At 33.5% G+C, this 27,869-nt stretch overlaps 1 protein-coding gene across 3 annotated transcripts in view; it reads left to right on the top strand.

Moving 5' to 3' along the window:
• The window catches only part of LOC124540614 (E3 ubiquitin-protein ligase CBL), an 85,106-nt gene that overhangs the window by 52,115 nt on the left and 5,122 nt on the right, over positions 1-27,869 (top strand). For 2 of the 3 annotated variants that reach the window (XM_047118281.1, XM_047118282.1), the window contains exons 2-9: positions 13,773-13,919; positions 16,595-16,738; positions 18,340-18,465; positions 18,954-19,069; positions 21,341-21,447; positions 22,103-22,215; positions 23,180-23,271; positions 23,916-24,007. In XM_047118281.1, the coding sequence (XP_046974237.1) occupies positions 13,773-13,919; positions 16,595-16,738; positions 18,340-18,465; positions 18,954-19,069; positions 21,341-21,447; positions 22,103-22,215; positions 23,180-23,271; positions 23,916-24,007 (937 nt within the window). Of the gene's footprint in view, positions 1-13,772; positions 13,920-16,594; positions 16,739-18,339; positions 18,466-18,953; positions 19,070-21,340; positions 21,448-22,102; positions 22,216-23,179; positions 23,272-23,915; positions 24,008-26,312; positions 26,578-27,869 lie in introns of those variants that run through there. The other variant, XM_047118283.1, reaches the window with a different exon arrangement.

Raw genomic sequence — 27,869 nt, 5'->3', positions numbered from 1 at the left:
TGATACCATGTTTTTTTTTCTTCAAATACACTCTTATGCTTTTCCCCTCGTGATGCGAGAGGGGGGGGGGGGGCTGTATGACAATCGCCGGTGCTAAATACACGCTCAGAGTGTCTTGCTCATCAGAATACTCACTGTTAAACCAGAGGCACACACTCCGTTTCTTCAGGGGGTAACACGGGATCACTTGCGCCTGCTACTGTGACGTCAGGATTTGATTAGCCACAAGTAAAGTATTAATCTTAGATGTGAGATTTACTAATGCACTTTCGTTCGATACTAAAATAGTAATAGAATGGTTATTATTTACTAGAGACAGTAATTGATTGTAATTTCAAAGAACAAATAATTTTTGATGAAAACGTTCCATAATGAAACAGTAATTTACAAAAATAAATTCAGTGATGATAACGTGACAACGTTCGAAAATTCGTTGATAGGTCAAGTGAAAAGCAATTACATGTATAGTGTGTACCAATCACGGCATCGAGATGAAATCGTAAAGGCCCCAAGTAAACAAATTTCGTCTCTCGTTCTGATATCATTCATTCATTTTATAGCGTCGTAAATCGAATGGATTCATCCAATTTCCTTCATTCAACAGACATTAAAATATACACTTCATCTGCGTCGGTTTCTGTGTCATTATTGTGATTTATAAATAGGTACGTTTAGATTTTATATCGTTTTTATTGTTTATTACTTTTTTTTATTTATTTATGGTTTAACAACAACAGCCTGTAAATTTCCCACTGCTGGGCTCAGGCCTCGTCTCCCTTTGAGGAAAAGTTTTGGAACATATTACACCACACTGTTCCAATGCGGGTTCGTGATGCACGCATTCTAACCATTGGGACATCTCGCCTCTCAATTTATGGTTCATTTCATTTGATTTGGATTTTATATCTATATACTGTGTCCCTAAATTTTTAATTGTTAAATTTGTTTGCATTATATTTCAAATGGAGCCATCCTAACACCAAACAATATTAACGAGAGGAAAACAGCAATTTTTATCCTTATCCTGAGATATAAATTAGTGGTAAATAAATATATACGTGGAATTTAAGTTGTTTAAGCTTTCGATCAAGTCACACGATATTCTTATTCTCTTTATATCCTTCAAACGTTTTGTCGTACAAATTTTATTTGCGACAAGCGGTTTCAAATTTCAAGGATTGACGTCCATTTTCCACGCGAGCAGAAGACGAAGAAAAGATATTTTCACGTAAGAGTGAAGCCCTTCATTGACCCAATCACTATCCAGGCGTTTAGTCCGCACTTCGGTTCAGGTAAAACATCCGTCAAAGCGTGATCTATTCATATTATAGAATCCGCTAAAGTGACATATATAAATTGTACTGTCTTTGGGGGAAGGGGCCCTTAATATCTCATTAAATCAGGACGCTATTATTACACATTTTGTATAACGGAGCAGCATGTCCGAGCCTGTTTTAAAAAAAACATGACGACAGCATAGCTGACGTCACGAGTGTCAGAGTTTCGATCTTTAACCATCTTTGGTGGTATGAAATAAACTCGGGAAATAATCCTCTCTGATTTATTCCAATATGAGGCGGTCCGATCGCTACGACGGCTCGACCAATCCTCCCGGTATCGGCGGGCGCTTGATCTTTTATAACAAAAATAGGTGGGTAGACTTATTCACTCAACATAAAAGCTGTTTACAAACACTAAAATATTTTAGACTAATTTCAAAATTCACTAAAAAAATATTAATTTAACAATCAAACATTTTTAAATTATTATGATTATTAAAATAATCATTTCTGAACACGTGTTTTTTTTAAATTTGTGGTTTCGCGCCGACATGTATAAAGTATGTAAATAGATAAGATTATTGCAATAACCGTCTTCCATTACAATTACAAAAGCATATCTTGGATTACCAGACGTGTTCATAACGTATTGAATAGTTCACAGCCGCATTCGAATGACACACTCGCTTCTGAATGCAATTTGAAACTAGCCACCTTAAACGTATTAGAGGCGTGATAGAAATTCATACAAAGCCTTCCATATATGTGCACGTGAAACAAAGCGTTGTGCAAGCGAACAATGGGCGTGAGAATACTATTAAAGTTAAACAATCAAATAATACGAGACAAGCGTAGACACGAGATACTTGTGGTGAACAATATTAATTTACAAATAGACGATATACCGTTTATATTGAAGAGGCTTTCTGAAGAGATGGTTAAGTTGTTGCAACTTTTCTTATGGAATCTTAGCCGAAGATTCTGTGGTCATGAGTATCTGTATGTGCCTTATTTATATTCTTATATGTGCAGATGTGCTAAACAATATTAATTTACACATAGACGATATACCGTTTATATTGAAGAGGCTTTCTGAAGAGCCGAGATGGTTGAGTTGTTGGAACTTTTCTTATGGAATCTTAGCCGAAGATTCTGTGGTCATGAGTATCTGTATGTGCCTTATTTACATTCTTATTTGTGCAGATGTGCTAAACAATATTAATTTACACATAGTAGATATACCGTTTATATTGAAGAGGCTTTCTGAAGAGCCGAGATGGGTAGGTTGTAGGAATTCGCCGAAGATTTCTGGTCATTTGTGGTTATGAGTGTCTGGATGTGCCTCATTTGTATTTATAATTCATCTGGTTGTCGGTGAAATAGAAACAGATCGTAAGAAAACTTGAGTTGGTAATTGGTTTGTACGAATATTAATCATCCCTTACACCGTTAATGCAACCAACGTTTGGAACTAAGATTCGTATATTAGTAGCCCAAAACCTTAAAAGGTGAAATAGAATGCCTATTAGTGGGAAAAGTACACGTTGTTCTTTTTTTATATTTCTCAAAACTACATTCCAATACGAGTTTCCGTCAAGTGGAACTTCGAGATATATTTACAAAGTGACAATCCAAAATTGCTGTAAAAGAAAAAATAAATTCTCGGATTTCTTAAGAAATTGGTACAGCAAATGTCCAGCGTTAGTAGTTCTTGCTTCATTTACTAATTGAATTGTGAAATTCGAAAGTATTGTTCCAATCTCAGTAAAAGTTGGATGGTAAAGAGTATTAGTAGTGTCTGCGCTGACCGAGCTGTGGTGTTACAAAATGTAAGTGGGTCACGTTTGAGAATTCAAGCCGAGCCTTTTGTAGATCTCATGTTATTTATCCGCACTGTAGTTGTACAGAAGTTTTGAGAATGTTAAAGTTAGTTACAAATTACTTGAAAATATTACTAAAACTAACATAAATTAAATTTTGTCTAGATCTAATGCTGAATCCTTTATACGCATATTTTTTCCAAAAGTACCATTTCTATTTAAATATCGCACATGAAATGTTTAAGTTTTAAGGCGGATATATACTATCTCTACATATTATAAAATACCCCCGGGCGCGATTGTCCCTCCGTGTATACGCGAAAAACTGAAAAACCACTCAACGGATTTTCATGCGGTCTCACTAATAGATAGATGGATTCACAAGGAAGGTTTAAGTATATAATTTATGTAGGTTTTTGTGAAAATAATTTGAAGTAGAATTACAATTGTTAAACATGTCCGGAAATTATATCCACCCGTGCAAAGCTGGGACGATCGGCTAGTATGATATATCTCTGTATGTAGCATGTGTTTGATGTATGTTTTAGCGTCAACGAAGTTAGAGTGTGAACTGTCGGTCCGGGCGTTTTCCACGCGAACTTTGCCAAAACTAAAACGTTTACACGGAAACTTTATACGAGACCGATATCTGCTATATATCGACAGAAGTGTCCGGAACAGGATACAGTTTTGTGTCTAACTGGTCGACCCATCGAGTTCGCACGGGTACAATTTGTAATAAATGAAATGATTATTAAAAATAATTTAAAAGGCAAACTTATACTAAAATGGTTGTGTGGTTTGGTTAAATAAATTAATAAATATTGGACAACATCACATACATTACTCTGATCCCAATGTAAGCAGCTAACGCACTATTGTTATGGAAAATCAGAACTAACGACGGTACCACAAACACTCAGACAAGACAATATATAGAATTAATGAACTTTTTCTACATCGATTCGGCCGGGAATCGAATCCGCGACCTCAAGAGTCGTGTACTCATTAAAACTGGTGTACACACTACTCAACCACGGAGGTCGTCCATAGGTTTTGAAAGAGCAACAGCAGATAGTTATTTTCACATTTATAATGTTTAAGAACTGGATCATTAGTTCCTGAGATTACAACTACATACAAACAAAAAAATATTTTTACAATATTAGTATAAGTAGAGGATACGCCCATTAGATTTATTACTTCGATATCCTTCGTTTTAAGTAGTCGTATAAGTTTTATTTCCCTTCTTAATTACTTAAGCAATAAAGATGCATAATTACTTTTTTATTTGCGTGAGCACAATACTAAATCCACTTAGGTGATTCGACGTGTCGCAGAGTTCTATCGTTCAGTGAATCAATTTCTCCATATACATTTTATTAAATAGGGCGAAGTGATCCTGAAATTGGACTTAAGCCACCTTTAAGCTGAGAGAAGAAAAGGGTGACTTTACCTGATGCATTTGTCACATGAGCATATAACATTGGTGGTTCTTTATCTACATCATCATCATCATCATCATTTCAACCGTCGGTGGTCCACTGCTGGACATAGGCCTTCCCTAAATATCGCCACAACGACCGGTCTTGTGCAGCCCGCAACCAGAGGCTTCCCGTGACCATTTTCCCATGGATTGCATTGGAATAATCCTGGCGGTCCGTTGTAAAATGTTACCAAAATATTTTAGGAGTTTGGAAAAAGAGGATACGCTGTGCCCATCCTTGTTGAGTACGTAACGTCAAGGAAATGTTATCATTTTTGTTTGTCCCACGAAGAGGAAGACTTTGTCCATTTATGGGACTATTACCTGACATTTGTAATTCGCTACTGATACGATATTTTCGGGAATATCTCACGTAATATTTAGATACTGTTTGCTGTTTGCATACATAAAACTTTGTTATTTGTAACTAAGATGAACTTTCGATGCTCAAATTTGGATAAATCTCGTAAGTTGTGTGGTCCCCAGAGATGGATACTTTTAGAAGGAAGTCTAAATAAGTATTTCGGACGTTCATACATTTCTTTTATCCCACATATCTATATATTTGTACTTTAAGATATATGATTACTAGTAGTAGACCGCGGCTTCGCTTGCGTTTTCGGGTGTTTGTTAGTCTATACCCTTCCTTGGAGTTCTAGTTTGCTTCATCAAATTCGGTACATGGTTTGGTAGTAAAAGAGCGACGGACAGACAGAGTTACTTTGATATTTATAATGTTAGCATAAAAGTGTACATTATATCTAGAGTCAAACTTTAAGATGTTTACATATATTCATTAATATTATATGAATCAACAGTTTATTTGAAAGCCCTAATCTTAGAATCTAACACTATGATTGATGATAATGATTGACGATGAATAAACCTTCTTGCATTAGATAGTCGATTTATTGAGTGTGTATACCGTATATTACGTCACGCTATCCAAGAGTGCGGATAAGGAGAGTTTAACGTTGGCAAAATCAGAGCAGTATGAACAACAACAACAGTGTATAAATTTCCTACTGCTGTGCTTAGAACTCTACTCCCTTTGAGTTGAAGGTTTGAAAAATATTCCACATCTATGAAATTAGACACATGCAGGTTTCTCGCGATGTTTTCCTTCACCGCCGAGCACGAGATGAATTATAAACACAAATTAAGCACATGAATATTTTGTGGTGCTTGCCTGGGTTTCAACCCGCAATCACCGGTTAAGATGCACGCGTTCTAACCACAGAGCCATCTCGGCTCGAGCGGTATGAAAATTCATGTAAATAAATATTTTTCCAAATGACCGTAAATGTGACAAGTACTTAACCATTCGTCCACTACATTAGCTATATGGGTTAATGCTACTTATTGTTTGCCCTGCGGAGGTTTGTTTGTGTATATGAGTAGCAGCTAATTTGTAAGCATACGTCAAGGTGGTAAGTAAGTGTTGATTCATGTTCCACTTGACCCGAGTCTTTACCGTTAAGTACTTTACTTAACGTTGTTACGCTTTGAAACCGGAGGAGATCGCGATCTGATCCGATGATCTTAATGGTTCGGTATTTGATAATGATTTGTCAGTTTTTGGGTTTGAAGATGTATTACTTATAAAACATTAAGTTCACTTACAATGATATACGATCAATGTGAGTGTAGGTAGAATGTGACAATATTAATATCTCTTGAACACTTAACGTAAACAATGCTTCATTAAAACTTTGATCAAATTTTATCTATACGAATTATTTTAATTGTGATTTACAAAAATATTCATACAGTCCGCACCTTTAGCATAATTAGGTTACGATAACTGCACTCCCTCAAATAGTATTGTTTTTTTACCAGACTTTGTACGTACATATGTACACCAGTTAGACTCAATTTATCCCCCATTTCCTAATTTTTTTTTTAATCGAATTTGATGTTTGAGTCTTTTGATTTGTTGATGATGTTTGTTATCTCTGCAGTTGTAGTAAAGTTATAGTTGGGTGATAATTAGTTGAGGTGATATAAGGATATTTCTTTTACTAAATCATATAAAAGTGTAACTATTGAATTTCTTCTTGGTACTTCTCGGAATAATCTACGTTCCGAAACGGTAGCGTTAAATTTATTTCAACTTTTATTTGATTTATTCGTTACTTTCTGAGTTTTTTTATGCCTGTTCTCGGTTGAATCAACGTGACGAATCGATGATAAATTTTTGTTTATTTTTTTTTTGTACTTAAAATGACGATTAATAAAGGTATTATAAAAATAGTATCTAATTCATATAAAGAAACTATTGTATGTAATTACATTAAGTACATGTTAGTAGTATACGCAGATTTGAAAAATTTTAAATAACCATTGTATAAATAATGACAATAATATTACAACATTCCTTCGTTGTATTGCAATTCCCATTATCTGGACGTAATATGAATCCCCTGTCCGTACACGTGTATCTATGATGTTACTCCTATATTTATTAAAGGTTTAGTTTGACAAAGGATTTTTTTTTATATGAAATTCTTCAAGAGAACAAAAAAGGAATATCTCTCACGTGACTACCCAATACAATTACGCGCGTGACGCCGTCGTCAGCAGTAAGTGACCGCTTTGTTTCACGTTCAAGTGCCCTCCCCCCCCCCACACTCTGTCAATTGCAGCGTCGCCCTCGTATCGTATCGATATCGAATACTTAGACGTAAGTACTATCTGTATGTAGTTGAGTGCTCACTTGAGAAGTAAGATTCTCCAAATGAGGATCAACGTAAGCTCGTTCGATGCTGTCTGATATTTTGAAAATGACAGATTTCTTTAATACGACGAATGCTTATTAATTAAAAAAAGGTATGAATTAAAGGATTAATTCTGTATACACTAGTGTATCTGTTGTTATTTTTTGTAAAATCACTCCTCATATGTATATACATATAAAAAAATTACTCTTCTCTATCATTGACATAAAATGACTCCTGATATGTATATACATATCAGGAGTAATTTTATGTCAAATAAACATTGAAAACTAGATGCTAAATATTCCTATAAAGAAACCTGAACTTTAGAACGGCTAATAATAAAGAATACAAATTATGAATTGAACCTCAATATAAGTTTTATACAAAAAGAGCCTATAGGATTCGTTACTGATACAATGTACTGCAATAATACATACTTCAAAATATACATAATTAAGTCTCAAATTGAAATTGTGATGATGTACTTAAATTATGCAGGCACACAAAATATAAAAGAATTATAAGTTTAGAATACAGCAAAGGCAAAGATAATATATAGATACTAATACAAGAATAAAAAAATAAGAATACTTTATTAAGGATTTTTCCACGATTTATTCCTAACGTTAGCTACGTTACTCGACCTATTATCATTGCAAACACGGATTTCACATTTCTAGGATACAGAAAAAGACATAAGGTCCATCTGAATGAGCATCTCAACTCAAATTACAGACGGAAACTAGGTTATTATCTTTTTACAATTACTTGTTATTTTCATCCTTTTAACGACCTCCGTGGTCGAGAAGTGTATACGCCGATTTTCGTGGGTCCGCCACTTCGAGGGTCCGGGTTCGATGTAGAAAAAGTTTATTAGTTTTCTGTATTGTCTCGGGTCTAGGTGTTTGGGGTACAGTCGTTACTTCTGATTTTCCATAACACTAGTGCTTTAGTTACTTTCATTGAAATCAGAGTAATGTGTATCATGTTGTTCAATATTTAATTAAATTTATTTAAAATGTTTGTGACTATATGATGAGGTCTTAAATGTCGAAATATTATGATGGAGGTTTCAAAGCGTACAGTAATAGGATTTAACTCATTGTTTCTGCGTACTCTTAACCTCTGCGGTTTTCAATATACCTATTTTCTATTGTGCTCTAGAAAACCATCACGTTTGTATCGAATACCTACACAATGTAGCGGTTTATGTTAAATGGCATCTAATTTTAACTTTAGTATGTACACATGAATTTGAAAGTCTTTGTAATCAACTTGAATAAGGATAAGGTTCTTAATTCGTAGGTTTGGTTGCAGCATTAAGCTGTGTCCTGAAAGAAACTTCAAAGACAGTACTCTTTTAGGAGACAGTAGGCATACGCCCCGCTATTACTGTTACCAGTTTTTATGAACTCTCGTGATAATTTTTGCATTGGGGTCATTGTTTGGAAAGTGGTACCTTCTCCATTATATTGGTATTAAACATTGTTAATTATTTATTGTAAAGTGACTATCTGAATGTCCGCTATATTAATTGGGATTTTTTTTTTCTTGATTTATTTTAATGACAGCGTTATGGTTTACAAATCGCCTAGCGTGTTTTAAAAGTTGGAGGTTCGATCCTGTGTCCCTCATTGTTGCCTATCTCTCCTAGCTCAAGCTTTAATCTCAACTGGAGGAATAAACAAAGTAATCTCTTTAATTATGTCTTTACGGTTACTATTTTGAGAAAGTAATTGTTCGGTTGCTGAATTACACCTTCGGACATCACGGCAAAATTCGAAATTTCACCCGCTTGATGTCCGAAAATCCACAACAGCGCGATTTCTTAGACATTTTCTGCCTCTCTCAACCACTTTGTGAAACCAGCTTTCGCCGGCGATTTTTCCGAACCGATACGACATGGGAACCTTCAAGACAAAAGCGTACCTTTCTTAAAGGCCGGCAACGCACCTGCAAGCCCCCTGGTGTTGCAGATGTCCATGGGCGGTGGTAGTCACTTTCCATCAGTTGAGCCTCCTGCTCGTTTACCATCTATGTCATAGAAAAGAAAAAAAAATAATATATTAGTAATACAAAAATTAATGTTACATTACAATAGAATAGTTCAGTAAAGTATATTGATGATAAAAATCAATCATTACATCAGCACTCGTGAAGCCAAACACGCTTTATAACTACGGCTTCATTGACAAGTGTTAATATCGAATTAAATAAACATACGATAATTAATGAAATCGAAGCTCCAGTGAGAAGCTAAATAAATATATACTATATTTTTAATTAATTAATGTGCTAACATTTTAACTCGGTGGCACAACTTTGTTTAAGCCTGGGTATAGTACGACACAAACTTAGATGTAGCATCGGCGACATTCATAACACCGATTACTATCGAATTAATATGATCTTTCACAAACGTAATTACTCGTTATATCACATGACCCAATATCGTCAATTTCACATGTCGCGTCCGATTTACATGCACTTGCTTTCTCGGGTTGAACTGACGCGAGAATCTAGCGACGAATAGCGTCGAATGGCGCGATAGGGAGCTGTTTCTATTGGTTGTGTAAATCAGCAGTAATCGCTTTTATTGAATTTGCCGATGCTACATCTACGTTGTGTCGTACTATACCACTCATCCTAAATTATTATTTTCTTGTATTACATTGGACTCTACATCTCAGTTCTAATTTCATAAAGCCCTAATGACTAAACGGTGGTGAATACTTTCCATCAGGTGGCGCATTTGTACATCCATCTACCGATGCTATAAAAGCAAATCTGCAAGTCAATTAATTTACTCAAGTGACCTGTTTTATTGATGTTCATAATACTTTTTTTCCTGCTCCTATGATAGATTGTATGAAGAGATATCTTCGTATGTAAAGAAAATAAATTTTACAGCTAATCGCGTGGGTGTTACGCTTTTATTACACGAACGATAAAGGATATGAGTCATGGTAATTTATCACAATTCAGGTGCACTATATCTATTGATAAACAAATATTAACAGCGGAAATCTGTTTCCGCTTTGTTTATTTCAAGGGCGACATTATTATTTACAGATATCTTTGTGTATATCTATGTATTGTTATGTTCAGCGATTCATTCATTCATAACGTTGACTTCGAATAAAGCTGACGTTTTAATCGTTCATTCTATTCATATTGATACTAGATGAAAACACGGCTTCGCTCGAATAAAATGAATAAAAATAAATATATACTTTTCATATAACATGTACTTTTTTCATTAACATTTTATAATTTTTAATGGTGTCTACTACGAAATTATTATTTGGAACATTATTTCTGAACGCACCCGTAAACGTCAAACATGGCCGCCTTTTTGATATGATTTCATATCGAAATATATCGATTATATGAATTCTGAAAACCATATTTGTTAACGATCTATAATTGTGAATGGGTTTCGTAGTACGAAATTAATGGTATGTATATTCTTGGTAGATTTGTTAAATATGCGTTTAGTTCTTGCATTGATTTAAGTATTAGGTTTTTCTTTATATGATTAGAAATATTTGATAGGCGATATATTTGGTTAGTTTTCGATACTTCCATATTTAATTGATTGATTATTATTAAATCATGTTTTTATCGACATTTGAATTATTTTTACTTGGTGGTAGGGCTTTGTGCAAGCACGTCTGGGTAGGTACTACCCACTCACCAGTTATTCTACCGCCAAATAACAGTACTCAGTATTGTTGTGTTCCGGCTTGAAGGGTGAGTGAGCCAGTGTAACTACAGGCACAAGGGACATAACATCTTAGTTCCCAAGGCTGGTGGCCCATTGACAATGTAAGGAATAGTTAATATTTCATACAGCGTCATTGTCACTTACCATCAGGTGGCCCATATGCTCGTCCGCCAACCTATATCATAAAAAAAAAAACAATTTTAATACGCAAGTTTATTTTCATTGCTCCGGAGTTATTTAATTGTCAGCTATTCATTAAGAGTCGTATTTAAACGATGACGTCGCAAATAAAAGTTAATATCTCAATGTCAGTCCGTGGTTCGTATAAGAGAGCATCCGAGCGCGTTCGACTATTTTGAATTGTTCTCGTTCGCAATCCTCAAACCGCATTCGCAGTGTTCCCTCTTTAAATGTTCTACATTAAAGTGGAGGGAATACGTAATGAGCTGGGAAGATAAATATCTCGTTTGTATTAACTATGTATATCAATTTAGATTGTTATCTAACTCGACTAAGGTAAGTGTTGAGATAGCTCCGTGGCTAGAACGCGTGTATCTTAACCGATAATTGCGAGTTCAAATCCAGACAAGCATCACTGAATTTTGATGGGATTTTTATTGTTTTCTGCATGTATCTTATTCTAACGGAATTCTGACACATGAGGTAGTGTGGGGGAATAATCTTCAAATTCTTGAAGGGAGAGAAGGACTCAGTAGTGGGAACATTTACAGGATGTTACTTTATTGACGCGTTTGATACAATTATACTTCTGAGTAGAGCTTGCCCAGTGGTTTAAAAGTCAGACGAGCTCTACTAAAATTCAATAGATTCAATTTGCTTTGCCTTGGCGTTCAATGAAAACATCGTGAGGAAACCTGCATGTATCGAATTTAAATTTGCGATATTTCAAAATGACCACAAGCAGCATTGATGTATCGTTCTTGAACGTTAAAAAAGTGAAAATGAAAATTTTGTTTATTCATTTGAATTTAATGTTAAGATACCACCGGTTGGGAAAGTAGATTCCGCTAAGTATCGGCAAGAAACGCATTATAAAGTACGTTAGTAAAGTACAATTATTTTTTTATATATCCTGTCTAGAAATCAATAAATAATTCTACGCATTTTTTTCCTACATATAACGTAAAGTGTTTGAATTTTATTATAAATAAATATTTTAATCAATATGTGCAATTAGCGATTCGCCCCGTCTTCGTACGGGCGTAATTTATTAATAAATATATTGACACGACTTCGTTATATATTTTACACTGTAGAACTCAGATATATGTAGATACTACCATCATCATCATCATCCTGCCCTTATCTCAATATTATTTGGGGTCGGCGCAGCATGTCTTCTCCTTCCATACTTCTCTGTCAGACGGCATCTCACAAGTAACATTCTTTCTAACCATATCGTCTTTCACACAATGCATCCATCGTTTCCTTGGTCGTCCTCCACCTCTATATCCGTCCACATCCATGCTCAAGGCTTTTCTCACAATATGTTCCTCATTCCTCAGCATTACATGCCCATACCATGATAGCCGCCTTCCACATAACTTCTCGAATATATAGATACTACCATTGATTTTAATTTCAATTGTTCCGGAGATTACCCGATAAATACAAACATAAAAAATATGATATTAATATGGATTTGTGAACAATTAATAATAACTTAATTGGATTTTTTGTCGATTCACTTAAAACTTGTTATATTTGGATCTATTTATAGAATATTCTCATAAACTAAAGTATGTGTGTATACTCTATATAATTGTAAAGGATCATTAAAATCAATTCAGTAGTTTTTGCGTGAAAGTGTAACAAACATATATATATCAGGATATATTCTATATCGACAGCTTTCCATTGACATCGTTCAAAAGCAATATTGATTGTCATGATCGAGTTTGCACGGGCACTTACGAATCTGCGTAGGTGTGAACCCTTCCCTTAACTTTCTAAATTAATTGTACCTAACCCTATATATTCCATGACTACGCCTTAATTGTAACGTCGATTTTTCCATGACCGGCATGAACATCACCTTTTTCCATATAACTGTGTTTTTTTTCGAATGAGGTCAACCAATGTAGCAAAGTGACACTTTCCTTGACGGATCTTCTCGATGTAATCTACAATCGGAACCGGTTTAAACTAGTACGTACTAGTTGTAAGTGGTACCAACTTTAAGTGTTGTTCGTCACCTGTAAGGCTTTATAAGTCTAGGTTATTCCTTGATGTTCAAGCTTCCTTCGTACAAAATTTCATAGAATTCGCTTCAGTGGTTCGGACGTGGTAAAGTAAAACAGACAGACAGAGTTACTTTTGTTTTGTGCTGTTACTATATATTTATAGGGCTTTAGTTCATTAGACTCAAGGTATCGAATATATATATTTTTTATGTTTGTTTGGTATTATTATATTATTTTATTTGGATGAATTGGTAGGTCTTTGTGCAAGCTCATCTGGCACCTTTATATTAGATCCTACCACTGAACATCAGTATTTAGTATAGTATTCCAGTAGGAAGGGTTTCCTAAGTTGTTGGCGCTTTGGTGATGTAATGAATGGTTAATATTTCTTACAGCGCCATTGTCTATGGGCAGTAGTGACCACTATCAGATGGCCACTATCATTGTCATTTCCATGTATGCCATAAAACTAACACAAGTGGCGTCAATTCTATTTCTAAAAATATATGCTAATATTATATGTTATTTGTTCCAGTACATTGGTGCCGTGGAAACATTTCCGAGAGGAGTTGAACAATGTACATCCGATATCTTCGGGACTGGAAACGATGGCGCTCAAAACTACAATAGATCTCACTTGCAACGACTTCATATCGAACTTCGAGTTTGATGTCTTTACGAGGTAAGTTCGCCTTGTACGATCCAATTCAATAACTTTATAACTGATATTACTTGTTTTATCTCTTATGTTTTGACTTATATAATATTTTGAATACATTTACCGTGTTATTTATGATAACCATGGATTGAAAGATTCTTTGATTTTCACGTAAACCTTCGCATTGGGGGTGAATTGAAGCAAAATAGTGTTGTCTTTCTCCGGGTCTAAAGTATCTCTATAACAAATTTTCTCGAAATCGGTTCAGTGGTTTAACAAGAGGTACTAGACTAAGTTACTTTCCTTCTTATATAAGAATAGATTATATATACTAATATTATAAATGTGAAAGTAACTCTGTCTGTCTGTGTGCTTTAACTGCCAAACCGCTGGACCGAATTTGACGGAATTTGGTATGAACCAAACTTGAACTCCAAGGAATGACCTAGACTTATTTTTTGCCTAATACATTAACCATACACCGACTCCGTAAAACGCGAACGAAGACTTGGCCGGCAACTAGTATGTTATATTATTATATTATATAGTAGGTATAGCTTTCTCAATCGTGTACTTAAAATATTTATCAGCAACAAATACAAGGGAAAACTTATAGGCTCTGTAAGATAGAGTCGGATTTGAAGGTCTGGAGGCCCCCGGTCCACAAAGCAGTGGGAGCCTTAGACAGATAGAAGCGTGAACAACCTAATAATTATATTGTCATGAATTAATTATTTTTTTTTATTTAATCAGTAAGCTATGATTTATTTATTTGTATCGGTAACTTTTAAAATATTAAATAATAATATTACTTTAATTTTACTATATCTCGGTATTTGTTAACTTCCTGAAAACTGTGGCCCCCACTAATGTGGAGGCCCCAGGGTAGTTGCCCCGGTTGCCCTCCACTAAATACGGCCCTGCTGTAAGAGATATCTTTCAGACAACTAAGAGTGTTAATAATACGACTACGCACTTACACAGTGATTATACATATATGCCATATAAAAATACTCGGCTTTGTTAAATAATCCTACTAACTACTTACTAATCACTTACAGCTAAACAGTGCCGATTAGTAGTGTTGTATTCCATTGTAAAGGTTAAGTGGGCCAGTGTAATATGATATACGTGTTAGTAATTTAAGGAAAGGTTATTTTTTTCCACGGATGTTGGTGACCACTGTCCATCAGATCGCCCATTAGTAGTCCATCTGTCTACAATAAATTAATAAATATATTTTTTTTAAGTCAGTCTATTTCATGCCAGTTCAAGAATGTTGAATATTTTGTTTACTAGCTGTGTCCGCGACGATAAAAAGTTATTTTTGTAGCCTAAGTTAACCCTTGTTTGATCAGCTATATCTCTATGAAAACCCGTTTAAAATCGGTCCAACCGTTCCAGAGATTAGTCGGAACAAACTGACAGACGGACAGACAACAATTGCAAAATGCTATTTTGGTATATGTAATGTTATACATACATATGCATGCAGTAAAAAGCGGTTATTTAAATATTACAAATAGATATTCCAACTTTATTATATGGATAGATATGTATAGATAGATGAATCGAACTGCGAACAGGAAGAAAACGCCGATCGTTCGTCATCGTCTCGCTACGAAATACTTCCTGTACTATTTTATAATATGCGTTGAGTAAATATTTTACCGTCTGGTCGCATTGTTGCCTTCAACGAGCCCCGGAGCAGGATAATCCTGGGAGTCTTTTCGGTGTGCTTACCCTATTCAAATCCTTTATCAAAACGACGCAGCCATTTAAAATTGTCCGTAGCAAAAGAATAGTCTGCGTACAATTGTGAATGTATATCTCTTATTATATTTTACGTAATGTTAACATTTTGTTTTTTGCAAAGATTTTTAGTTTCGTTAAAATGTAATGATCTTTTCAAAGTCAATGAAATCAAATATCAGATGAAGGGGATAATTAAAAGACTATACTTACATAGAAATATAACTAAGTTATAGTTAGTTAGTTGGTATAAAGATGGATAGACTACAAGCCAAAATATAATATAATATAGGGACGTAAGTCTTTTTGAAGCATTTTAAATGTGTTCTGGTTTGAAGTGAGTAAATAAAATGGACATAACTTCACTTCCCAAAGTTGGTGGCACGTTGGATATGTTAGAAGTGGCTATGGGCAGTGGTGACCACTAATATCAGGTGGTCCATTTTCATCTATGCCATAAAAAAACGAACACAAGACACATAACTCCATAGATTCCAAGTTGATAGCGCATTGGCAGTGTAAGGACTGCTCAATTTCCTTACAGCGTTAATGTCTATGGCTTTTGAATCTTATACCATCAAGCAAGCTCATTTACTAGTCCGCTTATCTATTACAATTTTATAAAAAAAAACTAGCTGTGCCCGCGACCTTGTACGCGTTTGAATTGACCTTAAAAAGTATAATTGTAGCTTAAGTTACTCCTTATTATATCAGTTATCAGTTATTAGGCGGAACAAACAGAGAGACAGCCAGCCGACAAAAATTGTAAAAAATGTTATTTTGGTATATATACCGTATATGTATTGAGTAAAAAGGACTATTTTAATATACAAACAGACACTCCAATTTTATTATATGTATATATTAGTTTTAAGTTAAGGAATACATTACAATTAATCAGTATTTTCATTTCTATTTCTATATCTGAATATATCTCTGTTTCACAGATTATTCCAGCCCTGGAGCACATTACTTCGTAATTGGCAATTATTAGCCGTCACTCATCCCGGCTACGTCGCGTTTCTAACTTACGACGAAGTTAAGGCGAGGCTTCAGAAGTGCATACATAAGGCTGGAAGCTATGTGTTCAGGTTTGTCACTTATAATCATTAGCAAGTATCGAACGACGATCGTGGGTGAGTAGTGTGTACATTTTCATGGGTATGCCATTCTAAGGGTTCGAATCCCGGCCGAGTCGATGTAGAAAGTTCATTAGTTTTCTATGTTGTCTCGGATCTTGGTGTTGGTGCTACTTTCGTTACATCTGATTATCACACACGTGCTTTAGCTACTCACTATCGGGATCAAAGTAATGTATGTGATGTTGTCCAATATTTATTTATATTTATTTGTTAGACAATCAAAATTGGTGGTAGAGCTTTGTGCAAGCCCGTCTGAGTCGGCACCACTCAATCATCAGTTATTCTACCGCCAAAGTACTCAGTATTGTTGTGTTCCGGTTTGAAGGGTGAGTGAACCAGTGTAACTACAGGCACAATGGACATAACATCCTATTTCCCAAGGTTGGTCGCACATTGACGATGTAAGGAATAGTTAATATTCATTCTTACAACGTCTTTGGGTGATAGTGACAACTTATCATCTGGTGGCCCATATGATCGTCCACCAACCTATACCATGAAAAAACACTAAATTATTTTTTTACTAACCATCATGTTTTTTCTGAACACTTAAAATTTGTAAGCAAATATCAAGACTCGTTTACTATAGCCCTGTTTGTATAACGTGTTTCATCATCTATAATAATAAATCTAAAGTAAAAGTCGAGCAGGTTTCCCATTGTTAACGAGACATGATTACCCAGTATTGCGTTTTGCGGTACAGCTGTCAAATTTCGACGCTTTAACAAGTCTTGGATGAGATCAATCAAGATGTCTGTTCTCTTTATTGTTGTTATTAAATAATGCTTATCATTTATCATCGATAAAAGATCATATAAGATTATTTATTAAGAAAAATCAAAATCAAAATATACTTTATTCAAGTTACTGACAAGCACTTTTGAATAGTCATTTAACAACTATTTCAAGTGAAGTTTACCGGTTCGGGAGGTAGATTCTACTAAGAAGAAAAGGCAAGAAACTCAGTAGTTACTCTTTTTCAACAAGAAGAAAATGTTATATGCGAGAGCTTGCCTTACTGTCTGACTTGTTATGTAAATGTTGATAATTTGTAAGTTCAAAAGTAACGGTTGTATTTGTTATTGTTACTGTATTTTACCGAACCGAACGAAGCCGAGTTTTCATCTGGTTTTGTGTAATCTTCTGCTTCTTCATAAGCCATATAGAACGGTAATAAATAAGACATACTACTCAATACGAGATTATATTTCAGATAAAAGCATGGAGTTAATATTGATTTCTTTAGAAGATATTAAAAAGTGGCACTGTAGTTGACTGACATATTCTGTAATTAAAAGGGTTGAAAAAGTATCTAGTGAATTTCTTGCCGGTTATCCTGAGTAGAATCTAGTTTCTGAACTGTAACATAAGTTTGAAAGTTATTTTATGAGCCTTCTTGAATATAGAATATTTTGATTGATTGATTTCTGTATTTACAAAAAAAACTGAACCAATAAAAGAATATAATTGAAACCTCTTTTCAGTCATTGTTTAAAATGAATCTTAACATGTAATACATAAAGTTGAAAATGTATATATATTTTTTTCAGATTGTCCTGTACACGGCTAGGCCAGTGGGCTATCGGCTACGTCACAGTCGATGGTGAAATATTACAGACTATACCGCAGAACAAGAGTTTAGTGCAGGCGCTATTGGACGGTTATAGAGAAGGATTGTGAGTTAATGCTTTATAGCTATGTGTGCGTGCGTGCATCTATGTGTGCGTGCGTGCGTGTATGTGTGTGTGCGTGCGAACATGTGTGTATCGTGTGTGAATATATCGTGTGCGATTACATACATCTATGAAATTCTAATTGTATCGAAACCGTTGAATAGGATTATGTGTATAAAAATATTACATTGAAATTGAATTATTTATTTTAAAAATAAAAAAATATCTGAGTTAAATATTTGATTGATTGATTGAATTCACTCTGTGTGAGATTATTACGATTTTTTTTTTAAATTACATATAGAATAGTAGCTACGTCTCATTTAAAGGAAATATTAAGCCTACTATTTAGCCTCCAATTTCGTCTATAGCTTGTGCTATTAAGGAAAACAGTATGTGGTTTGGATCGAAACTGCGACTATTTTACATCGCTATTGATTCAGCCTCAACTTTTTGTTTTATTTTTTATCATACAAACTTTTTTCTTCCAGCTATCTATATCCGAACGGTCGTGACGTCAATCCGGATTTGAGCAGTGCGATCATATCGCCCGCTGAGGATCACATAACGGTCACACAGGAACAGTACGAGTTGTACTGTGAAATGGGTACGTATTGCCTCTCATTTATTGGTTATCATTTACAGCAACAACAGCCTGTAAATTTCCCACTGCTGGGCTAAGGTGGACACCTCCCTTTAAGGAGAAGGTTTGGAACATGATGCACCACGCTGTTTCAATACGGGTTGGTGGAATCCACATATGGTACAATTTCTATGATATTAGACACATGCAGGTTTCCTTACGATGTTTTCCTTCACCGTTGAGCACAAGATGAATTATAAACACAAATTAAGCACATGAATATTTAGTGGTGCTTGCCTGGGTTTGAACCCGCAACCATCGGTTAAGATGCACGCGTTTAACCACTGGGCCCTCTCGACTCATAATTTGTTTCGTCACCATTTAAAATACGAGACGGATCCATATCATTCATCCTTTTCTAACTCGGTCATATGAACGAGATAGCAATATATTATGCGTTCCAATAAGAGTTATTTGAATTCTTTAGAGTACTAAGTCATCTATCCAGAATTCTAGACCCATATTTTGTTGTGTTTTATTCATTAAGCACGCATAATTAATTACAGTTGGTCTCATTTATTATAATTTATTGTAAAAAAATAAGACTGTATTACATATTACACCATGTGTGCACAGAATATTTTATTAAATAGAATGTCAAAATATAAAAACAAAAAAGTTTATATGTATTCTTAGGCATTTATTAAAAAAATTAAATGACTTTTTAAATCTGTGGTTTATGTCGTACAGAGTCAAATTTTAATTAAAAAAATAGTAATCTGTTTATTTTTATTTTAAATATAGTGTTATGAAGTATATTTAATTGATACTAATTCTGATTTAAACATTAGTCTAAGTGCTGTATTTCAGATTTACTTGGCAATCAATTTGAGTTAATGCAATAAAATATACATAGAAAATAATTGTAAAATAATCATTGATCTTTATAACAGTAACAGCCTGTAAATTTCCCACTACTGGGCTAAGGCCTCCTCTTCCATTAAGGAGAGGGTTTTGGAACATATTCCAACACGTTGGTTCAATGGCAGAATTTCGATGATATTACATAAATTTTATTATATATTAATGAAAAAGAGTAACTAATGATATTCTTATAATGTTGTCTTAAATTTTCGCGATTATTACACATTTAAATAAAACTAATTATAACGGATGAATCGCGTATATTAATTATTTTGAAACATCCCGACGTTTCGTTTTTAAACATGACGACGGGTAGACCTACCCGTGACCACGAACACTGCAAAGTGCTCGAAACGTCGGGATGTTTAAAAATAATTAACATACGCGATTCATCCGTTATAATTAGTTTTATTTAATGATATTCTTCTCTATTTGAAACAGAGTACTGTATGACTTATTTATCTATACTCCAGCCAAATTCGATGTGGAATGTTTAATAACAAAGCGTTGCTTAGCAACCAACGCCAGGCAGATTCTCAAAACATTTTTAGAAATATGTACAACAATTATTTTTGATGTTAATAAAAATTAAATTTGATGATTAATAATAAAATATTTAAGACAAAGGACTAAGCGCATTCTTGGTTATAATTATAATACTTATGATCATCTGGAATAATGTAGATCTCATACAATACCTCCAATTTTAAAATGATATCAGAAATCACATCGTAGGTATATAATTCGCTTTATTAACTTTATCTATCGCCTCCCAAACGACAGGACTCATTAAGATTAATTTGAAACAGTGATTTTAGTGCTATATTTATGCTAGCCAAAACAAGATGTCTTTTTTTTAATCTATGTGTAATGAAACGTTGTGTGTAATGTTAACATTCTTAACCTGTTGTGGTTATACTACCATTATAATACGACTAAAAATATACACCAAAAATTACGAAGAGCCTGTATCGCTATTATATACCTTCCTAAATCTGCCAATTGCTTAAAAAACACTCCAAATGTTACAAACCTGCGATTTCTTTACGTCAGTATTAAAATATAGGGTTGTTGGTTTTGTAGTTATATTATAGTGGTAATTAAAAATTTTTAAACTTTTATTTTAAGCTAATTTTCATATAAATTATGCATTGAGAGGCTAAATAAAATTTTTGGATTCTGTATTAAATTAAAATTTTTGTGTTTAAACAGGAAATTGTGTTATAATGAACATAGTTGTAATTATAATAATAATTATTTTTTATTAAGAGTGTATCAACCCTAATTATGATGACACATGGTTTGTTTACTAAAATTCCAGATCGAATGTGGCTGGAGTATAATTGTTTTTTTTTTTTTTTTTAATTTCAGGTAGCACATTCCAGCTGTGCAAGATCTGTGCCGAAAACGACAAAGACATCAGAATAGAACCCTGTGGGCATTTACTGTGCACTCCTTGCCTTACGGCGTGGCAGATCGTGAGTGTTACTTATATTATTTATGGTTTACTAGTTGACGCTCGAGGTTTTGCTCGCATTTTTGGTGGTTGATTGTCATGTGTTAGATAAAGAAAGTAGCCTATATCCTTTATTGGAGTTCAAGTTTGCTTCATAACAAGTTTCATCAAAATCGATTCAGCGGTTTGGTCGTGACAGACAGACAGAGTTACTTTCACATTTATAATATTGATTAATGATGTTGGAATATTCTAAGTAAATGTTATCGATTGCTATGGAACATAATATTTATGACGTTAATTTTATAAGCTATATAAATTGCAATAGAAAAAATAATTGGTTGTAGTTAAGTTTTATTTAATTCATTTAATTGATAATCATTTTGGAGCTTCAATCAATTTATAGTCCTTTTCAACGGTAGGATGAGTAAATTTAAAGGAGTTTAACAGTTTAAAATAAATTAAAATGATTATAAGTAATTATATATAATAATGTTCGCTTTTGAAGGAATATATATTGATCAAGAATTATTTACTATACATTAGATCTATTATCAAATCGCGTGATATGTCTAAAACTAAGGTTTACTCGCTAACTGCTCCTGCCGTTTGAATATACATATGCTGATTTTTTTTCTTCCATTGTATGAAATTAATTCTTAATGAAAATCTTCCAGGATTCCGAAGGTCAGGGCTGTCCGTTCTGCCGAGCTGAGATCAAGGGAACGGAGCAAGTTGTCGTAGACGCGTTCGTCCCTCCAAGACCTCCTAACACGACGAGTGAAGCCAAGTTAGTTAACATCATTGTATTAATAAATGTGTGTACACCGAGGTCCTGGGTTCGATTCTCGGCCGATTTGGTGTGGTACAAGTTCATTAGTTTTCTATGTTGTCTTGGGTCTGGTATGGGTGTTCGTGGTACCGTCGTTACTTATATATATATATATATCGTACTATATCCAGCTAGCTAGCACTCTACCCTCAAGTAAAATATATTTATTATCTGTGGCAGTGCAGTAAATAGCCTTTTCTGCGCCCTGTACGAGTTTCTATAACAGCGCCCTATTTAAGCAGACCCTTTGCCTATTTTACTGTCTCACTCACTAAAACTTTAACGCAGGTTCACTACTGCAAATGCGTTGCCCATTAACGATAAACACAAAAAAAAAACACGCTTTGCGCTGCCAAAAAAATGAGCGCGATGTGTCTTTTAATGATACTAGCATGTAAGTATAGTACGACACAAATTAGATGTAGCATCGGAAAATGCAATGGAATGAAAATAAAACCAATTACTGCCGATTTACACAACCAATAGAAATAGCTCCCTATCGCGCCATTCGACGCTATTCGTCGCTATAGATTCACGCGTCAGAGAAAGCAAGTGCATGTACATCGACGCGTCAAATTGACGAATATATTAGGTCATATGATATAACAAGTTATTACGACTGTGCAAAGATCATATTCGCATGAGAAATAAATATTGATAATTGGGGATAGTGTAGTCAATTCGGATGTGATCGGTTTTACGAATTTTGCCGATGCGACATCTAATTTGTGTCTTACTATACGTTTGTATTGGAATCGAGTACTAGGGGCTCAGTGGAATCTTAATGAGAGCAAAATGAAAAAAGCAATAGTCCTGCCCAGTCTGTCTATTCTTGCGCCCAAGAGTCTACGCCCTGTGCCTGTACACCGGTGGTGGTATTTACGCCACTGATCTGTGGTAATCATAAACAATTATCTTCCAGAGTGCCGAATACGAAGACTGCCGTTAAACCCGTGTCGTCTAATTCGTCTGGTTCATCCGGCTCATCCGGCTCATCCGGGTGTAATGGCTCAAGTTAGTATAACATTATAATTAGTATTTGACCAACTTTGCTTTTTCTGAGTGTTTAATTTATAAAAAGTACAAGACATTAAGAAAACTTTAAGCACTTACGTCTAATAGAAAAATAAGAAAGAAATAGGATTGTTAAGTCTGTCTCAATACTTTTGTACTACGAATGGTCAAATTATACCGGAATACGATTACGTGCAGGTTTCCTCTCGATGATATTCTACACAACTGAGTAAAAAATTGGTCCTTATCTCATACAGATACGTACAGTAGTTTTCAATTGATTGACGCAAAGAAAAAAAAGTATAACATATATAAATATAATTTTAATTTTTCCATGGGTACGCCACTCCGAGGTCCCGGGTTCGATACCCGGCCCGGTTTTATATCTTGTCTTGGATCTGGGTGTTCATGGTGTCGTCTTTACTTCTGACCTTCCATAACACAAGTGCTTTAGCTACTTACATTGGGATCAGAGTAATGTATGTGATGTTGTCCAATACTTATATATTTAGAATCATAGTAAGTTGTAAGTATAGAAATTAGACTAATTAGCGCAAGCGTGTGTTTATGTGTGTGTGTGTGTGTACGCGTGTGTTAGTGTTTGTGTGAGAATAATAATAATAATTAATAATGAATATTTCCAGGTTCTGAAGTAACAATATCGAGTAGTTCGAACGGTTGGTCGTCGAGAAACGCGACGTTTAACGGATTGACGGACGATATTGACGATTCAGAGGTAAATAACATTATATACTATTTGACGACATATATAAATAAAAATTTCGATATATGAATATTAATAAATAATATTCATTTTAGTTATTACATAAGAAATAATTTAATAACATATATAGAGCTATTTTAAACGGGTTTGCGTGTATATTACATAATGTTGTCTTAAATTTTCGCGATTATTACACATATAAATAAAACTAGTTATAACGGATTTGAATCGCGTATATTAATTATTATAATCCGTTATAACTAGTTTAATTTAAATGTGTATATTACATATGTATGTGTTCTCATTATTAGGGGGTAGTATGATATAATTAATAATGGTATTATTAATTGATACTAGCCTAGATATATTTATTCATTATCTGTCCTATAAAGTGCGTTACACACTAAAAGAGGGGAGGTATAGTTCGTGTAATGGAGTGGGGTGTTAAAGAGTTTGAAGATAAAATCAAATCATCTGATTTTCTTTATAAATTACATAAATATAGATGAGTCAAGATGACGTTTTCAATGAATGGGTTATGTCAAGCAGTAAACAATACAATAGGTGTAATAAATAATATAAGTATCTTTGACGATAGAGGAAAAATAGTAATTGAATTTGTGACGTATTTGTATAAGCATTCGTTTATCACGCGAATTACATCAAACATTAAAAAAGTATTTACCGGACATCCTATTTGAGTTTATATAACATAGTAGTTAATTGGTAAATTAGTAATAGTTAGTGACATGGTTATTTTAATTACTAAAATGAGCTATTTGACTGGGTTTTTAAAATCCATTTTATATTATTTAGTAGAAGTTAAGGAACCCAGTAAAAGTTTTTTTTTTTATTTCTTGTATATATTTTTTCGGAAAATATCATATTTAAATAGCGCGCAAAAATGCTACTTGGACAATATGGCGCTGCGATGGGGTCGGTGACGTCACTTTCCTGTATTTTAATCTGTGGTACATATAGTAGAAAAGCAAGGAAAACAAGAAAGTGACTTCATCATAAGCACGGCCAATCAGCGTTTTGTGTCACGTCATGTTTGAAAAAATGCATTTTTATTTATGGATTTTTGAATAAATTAAGTATTATTTTTAAACTCATAATATACACTGATTACAATAATTCACTATTTATTTTTCGCATTCTCAAATAGTCTATTATTTGTATTGTAATTTCGACATAATCTACGAATGTTTTGTTACATGTCGATCTCCACAAAAAAAAATACATGTCTTATAACGTTTAATTTTAAATCATGAGACATTACATAGTTTATTTATAATATTGTCCATATATTATACATAAAAACCTTTCTCTCGAATCACTCTATTTATTAAAAAAACCACATCAAAATCCGTTGCGAAATTTTAGAGATCCAAGCATACATAGGGACAGACAGCGGTAAGCGACTTTGTTTTATATTTAATGATAATGATAAAATATATTTATTATTAGTTACATTACATTCTTGAATGTACATAAAACATTATAAGTAGCATTCTTGCCTGCATATAACTGCCGGATGCATGAGAGAAAGGGAAGGCAGATAGACTGACGCCGTAACGCGTTACGTAACGAAGGTTCAATTAGGAAGTTATCACTTGAGATGAGAACACAGTACTTAATAAAAACTAAAATCCGTTTAAAATAGTTTTATTTATATCATGTAGTAATTAATAATTCGTAAGAATAATCATAATGACTGTGTATGTGAATGTAAATGATGTTTTTGTTGAGTATTTGCACGGTTCATGCATTTTTGTTGACGTCACTCGCATGTATGTATGTGGGTTTATGTTGTGCTTTTTGTTTTGTCATATATCATAGCGTTCATTGTTTTTTTTTTCGTTTGTATATTTGAAACTTTTTTGCATTGATAATTCGAGTTATTGTCACTTTGGAGTATTTTTCTAGCTATTATTTGATTTTGTTTAGTCTGTGCAGGTTTTATTTCGTTTCGATTTAATATGACAGAATCAATTAAGTATTGAAATTTCTAAATTTTCTTTATAAAATGGGTAGTCAAATGGATTACTTGATGGTAAGTGGTCACCATCACCCATAGATATTGGCACCTATTAAGTATTCCTTACATCACCAATGCATTACCAACCTTTACAACCAACTTATGTCCTTATACGTCCTTTAAACCGGAACAGAACAAAACAAAGTCCTAATCGAGAAAAATTCTCGTTATATAAAATTGAAATTTATTGTTTGATATATAAGGTTCATATTTCAATGCAATCAAGTTTCATACGTCGCATGTAAGCATAGTCAAAGTATGTCGTTTGTTTCGCAGAGACGGACCAAGTCACAGCATGTTTAGTTCGCGGAAAATAACGTCGATAACATTCCATTATATTATAAATTGTTTCGGTGAAACGTTTTGGGCATTTTCTCAGTGCAACGTTTGTGTGCGTAACGTTTCTGATGTAAAAACGTTTCACTTCGTACTAGTGTGCTGATTTGCACGCGCTTGGTTTATTCTTTGTATGCGGACTTTAGTTTAATCTATAGAGATAAATCGGGTTCGCTCATGAAATATCAAAATCATTTTAATTTTGTTAAAATTCATTACACGAACATTAAAAAAATTTTCGAAAATTTCTCATGAATTAGTAACTATTTTTTACAATTTAAATTCAACAAATTGCTTATTTTGTTGAATGAAGCGATTCAATTCGTATACATACTTTAAATTTGTATTTAAAAGTAATTCATCTACCGTTGATGTTTACTTAAGAATAGCTACTCAAAGATTGACTAAAGCATTTCGTAGATTTATATCAAAGTATTTTAATAATATAGTTTTATTGTATGATTTCATTATTATTAAGTATTATCGAAATTAAATAATCCGCCTTTTTTATACATTAATATAATATTAAACTACAGTCCGAATATGAATATGAATTAATTTTATCTTTAGTAAAACGTACTGTCATAAGAAAAAGGGAATTTGTTTACATTTAATTTGTATGAATGAATGAATGATTTTTTTCTAGCGATTGTACGTTATTTTACAACGTTAAGTATTTTAGAAGATAAATGATCGAATATTATTCACTTTGTATTGAATAATTGAATGAATTCATTTTATTTATAATATTTTATATATAAACAAATGATTGCAAATTTGACTGAAAATATTAATGTAATTTTTGGAGTAATTAATATCAATATGGCCGCCTTTTCGCGCCATTTTATCTTCCCCGGTGACGTAAAGAATGCAGTTTGTATTATTATTTTTTTATAATATTTTTTTTCTATAATACATTGTAAGCAAGGACGGAAGTATTTAATATAAGTATGTATTAAATATAATACATGTTTAAATTATTGATTTTAAATGGCATGGTGCAAGATAAATTAGTTGTTTGTACTATATGTATAGCTGTGCTTGAAATCAATTATTTAATTTGACAAAAAATAATAATATTTCATAGATAGATGGCAACACTGAGCACATGACGTCACTAGTACCGATAAAAAAAAAATCACAATTTTTTTTTTCAAATGAAATTAAAAGCGCAGGTATACATATAAAGTTTGGTTATGCATGTCCATAGATTATGGATTATAGTTTAAGTTTTTTTTTTAATTTGCATATTATTTTTAGATTGTAGTTTTTATGTTTATGATGTCCATGAATTATTTATTTATAAGTGTAATTTAAATGTTGACAATATACGCTTGAATGAATGTGCTTTTTGTTTTTTCTTTGCGTTTGCTTCCTTGCTTGTCCTTTCATCCTGTAACGACGGAAATGTTTTTCGGATTGTTTTTTTTTTATTCAAATGTTATAAGACGATGGCATGACTGCATGGAGCATGGATTGTTTTTTTTTTATGAATGA

Source organism: Vanessa cardui, chromosome 26, assembly GCF_905220365.1.
Source record: "Vanessa cardui chromosome 26, ilVanCard2.1, whole genome shotgun sequence".
Classification (NCBI taxonomy): Eukaryota; Metazoa; Arthropoda; class Insecta; order Lepidoptera; family Nymphalidae; genus Vanessa; species Vanessa cardui.
The sequence above is the reverse complement of the archived record's forward strand: the minus strand, read 5'-3'. Positions and strand labels throughout refer to the sequence as shown.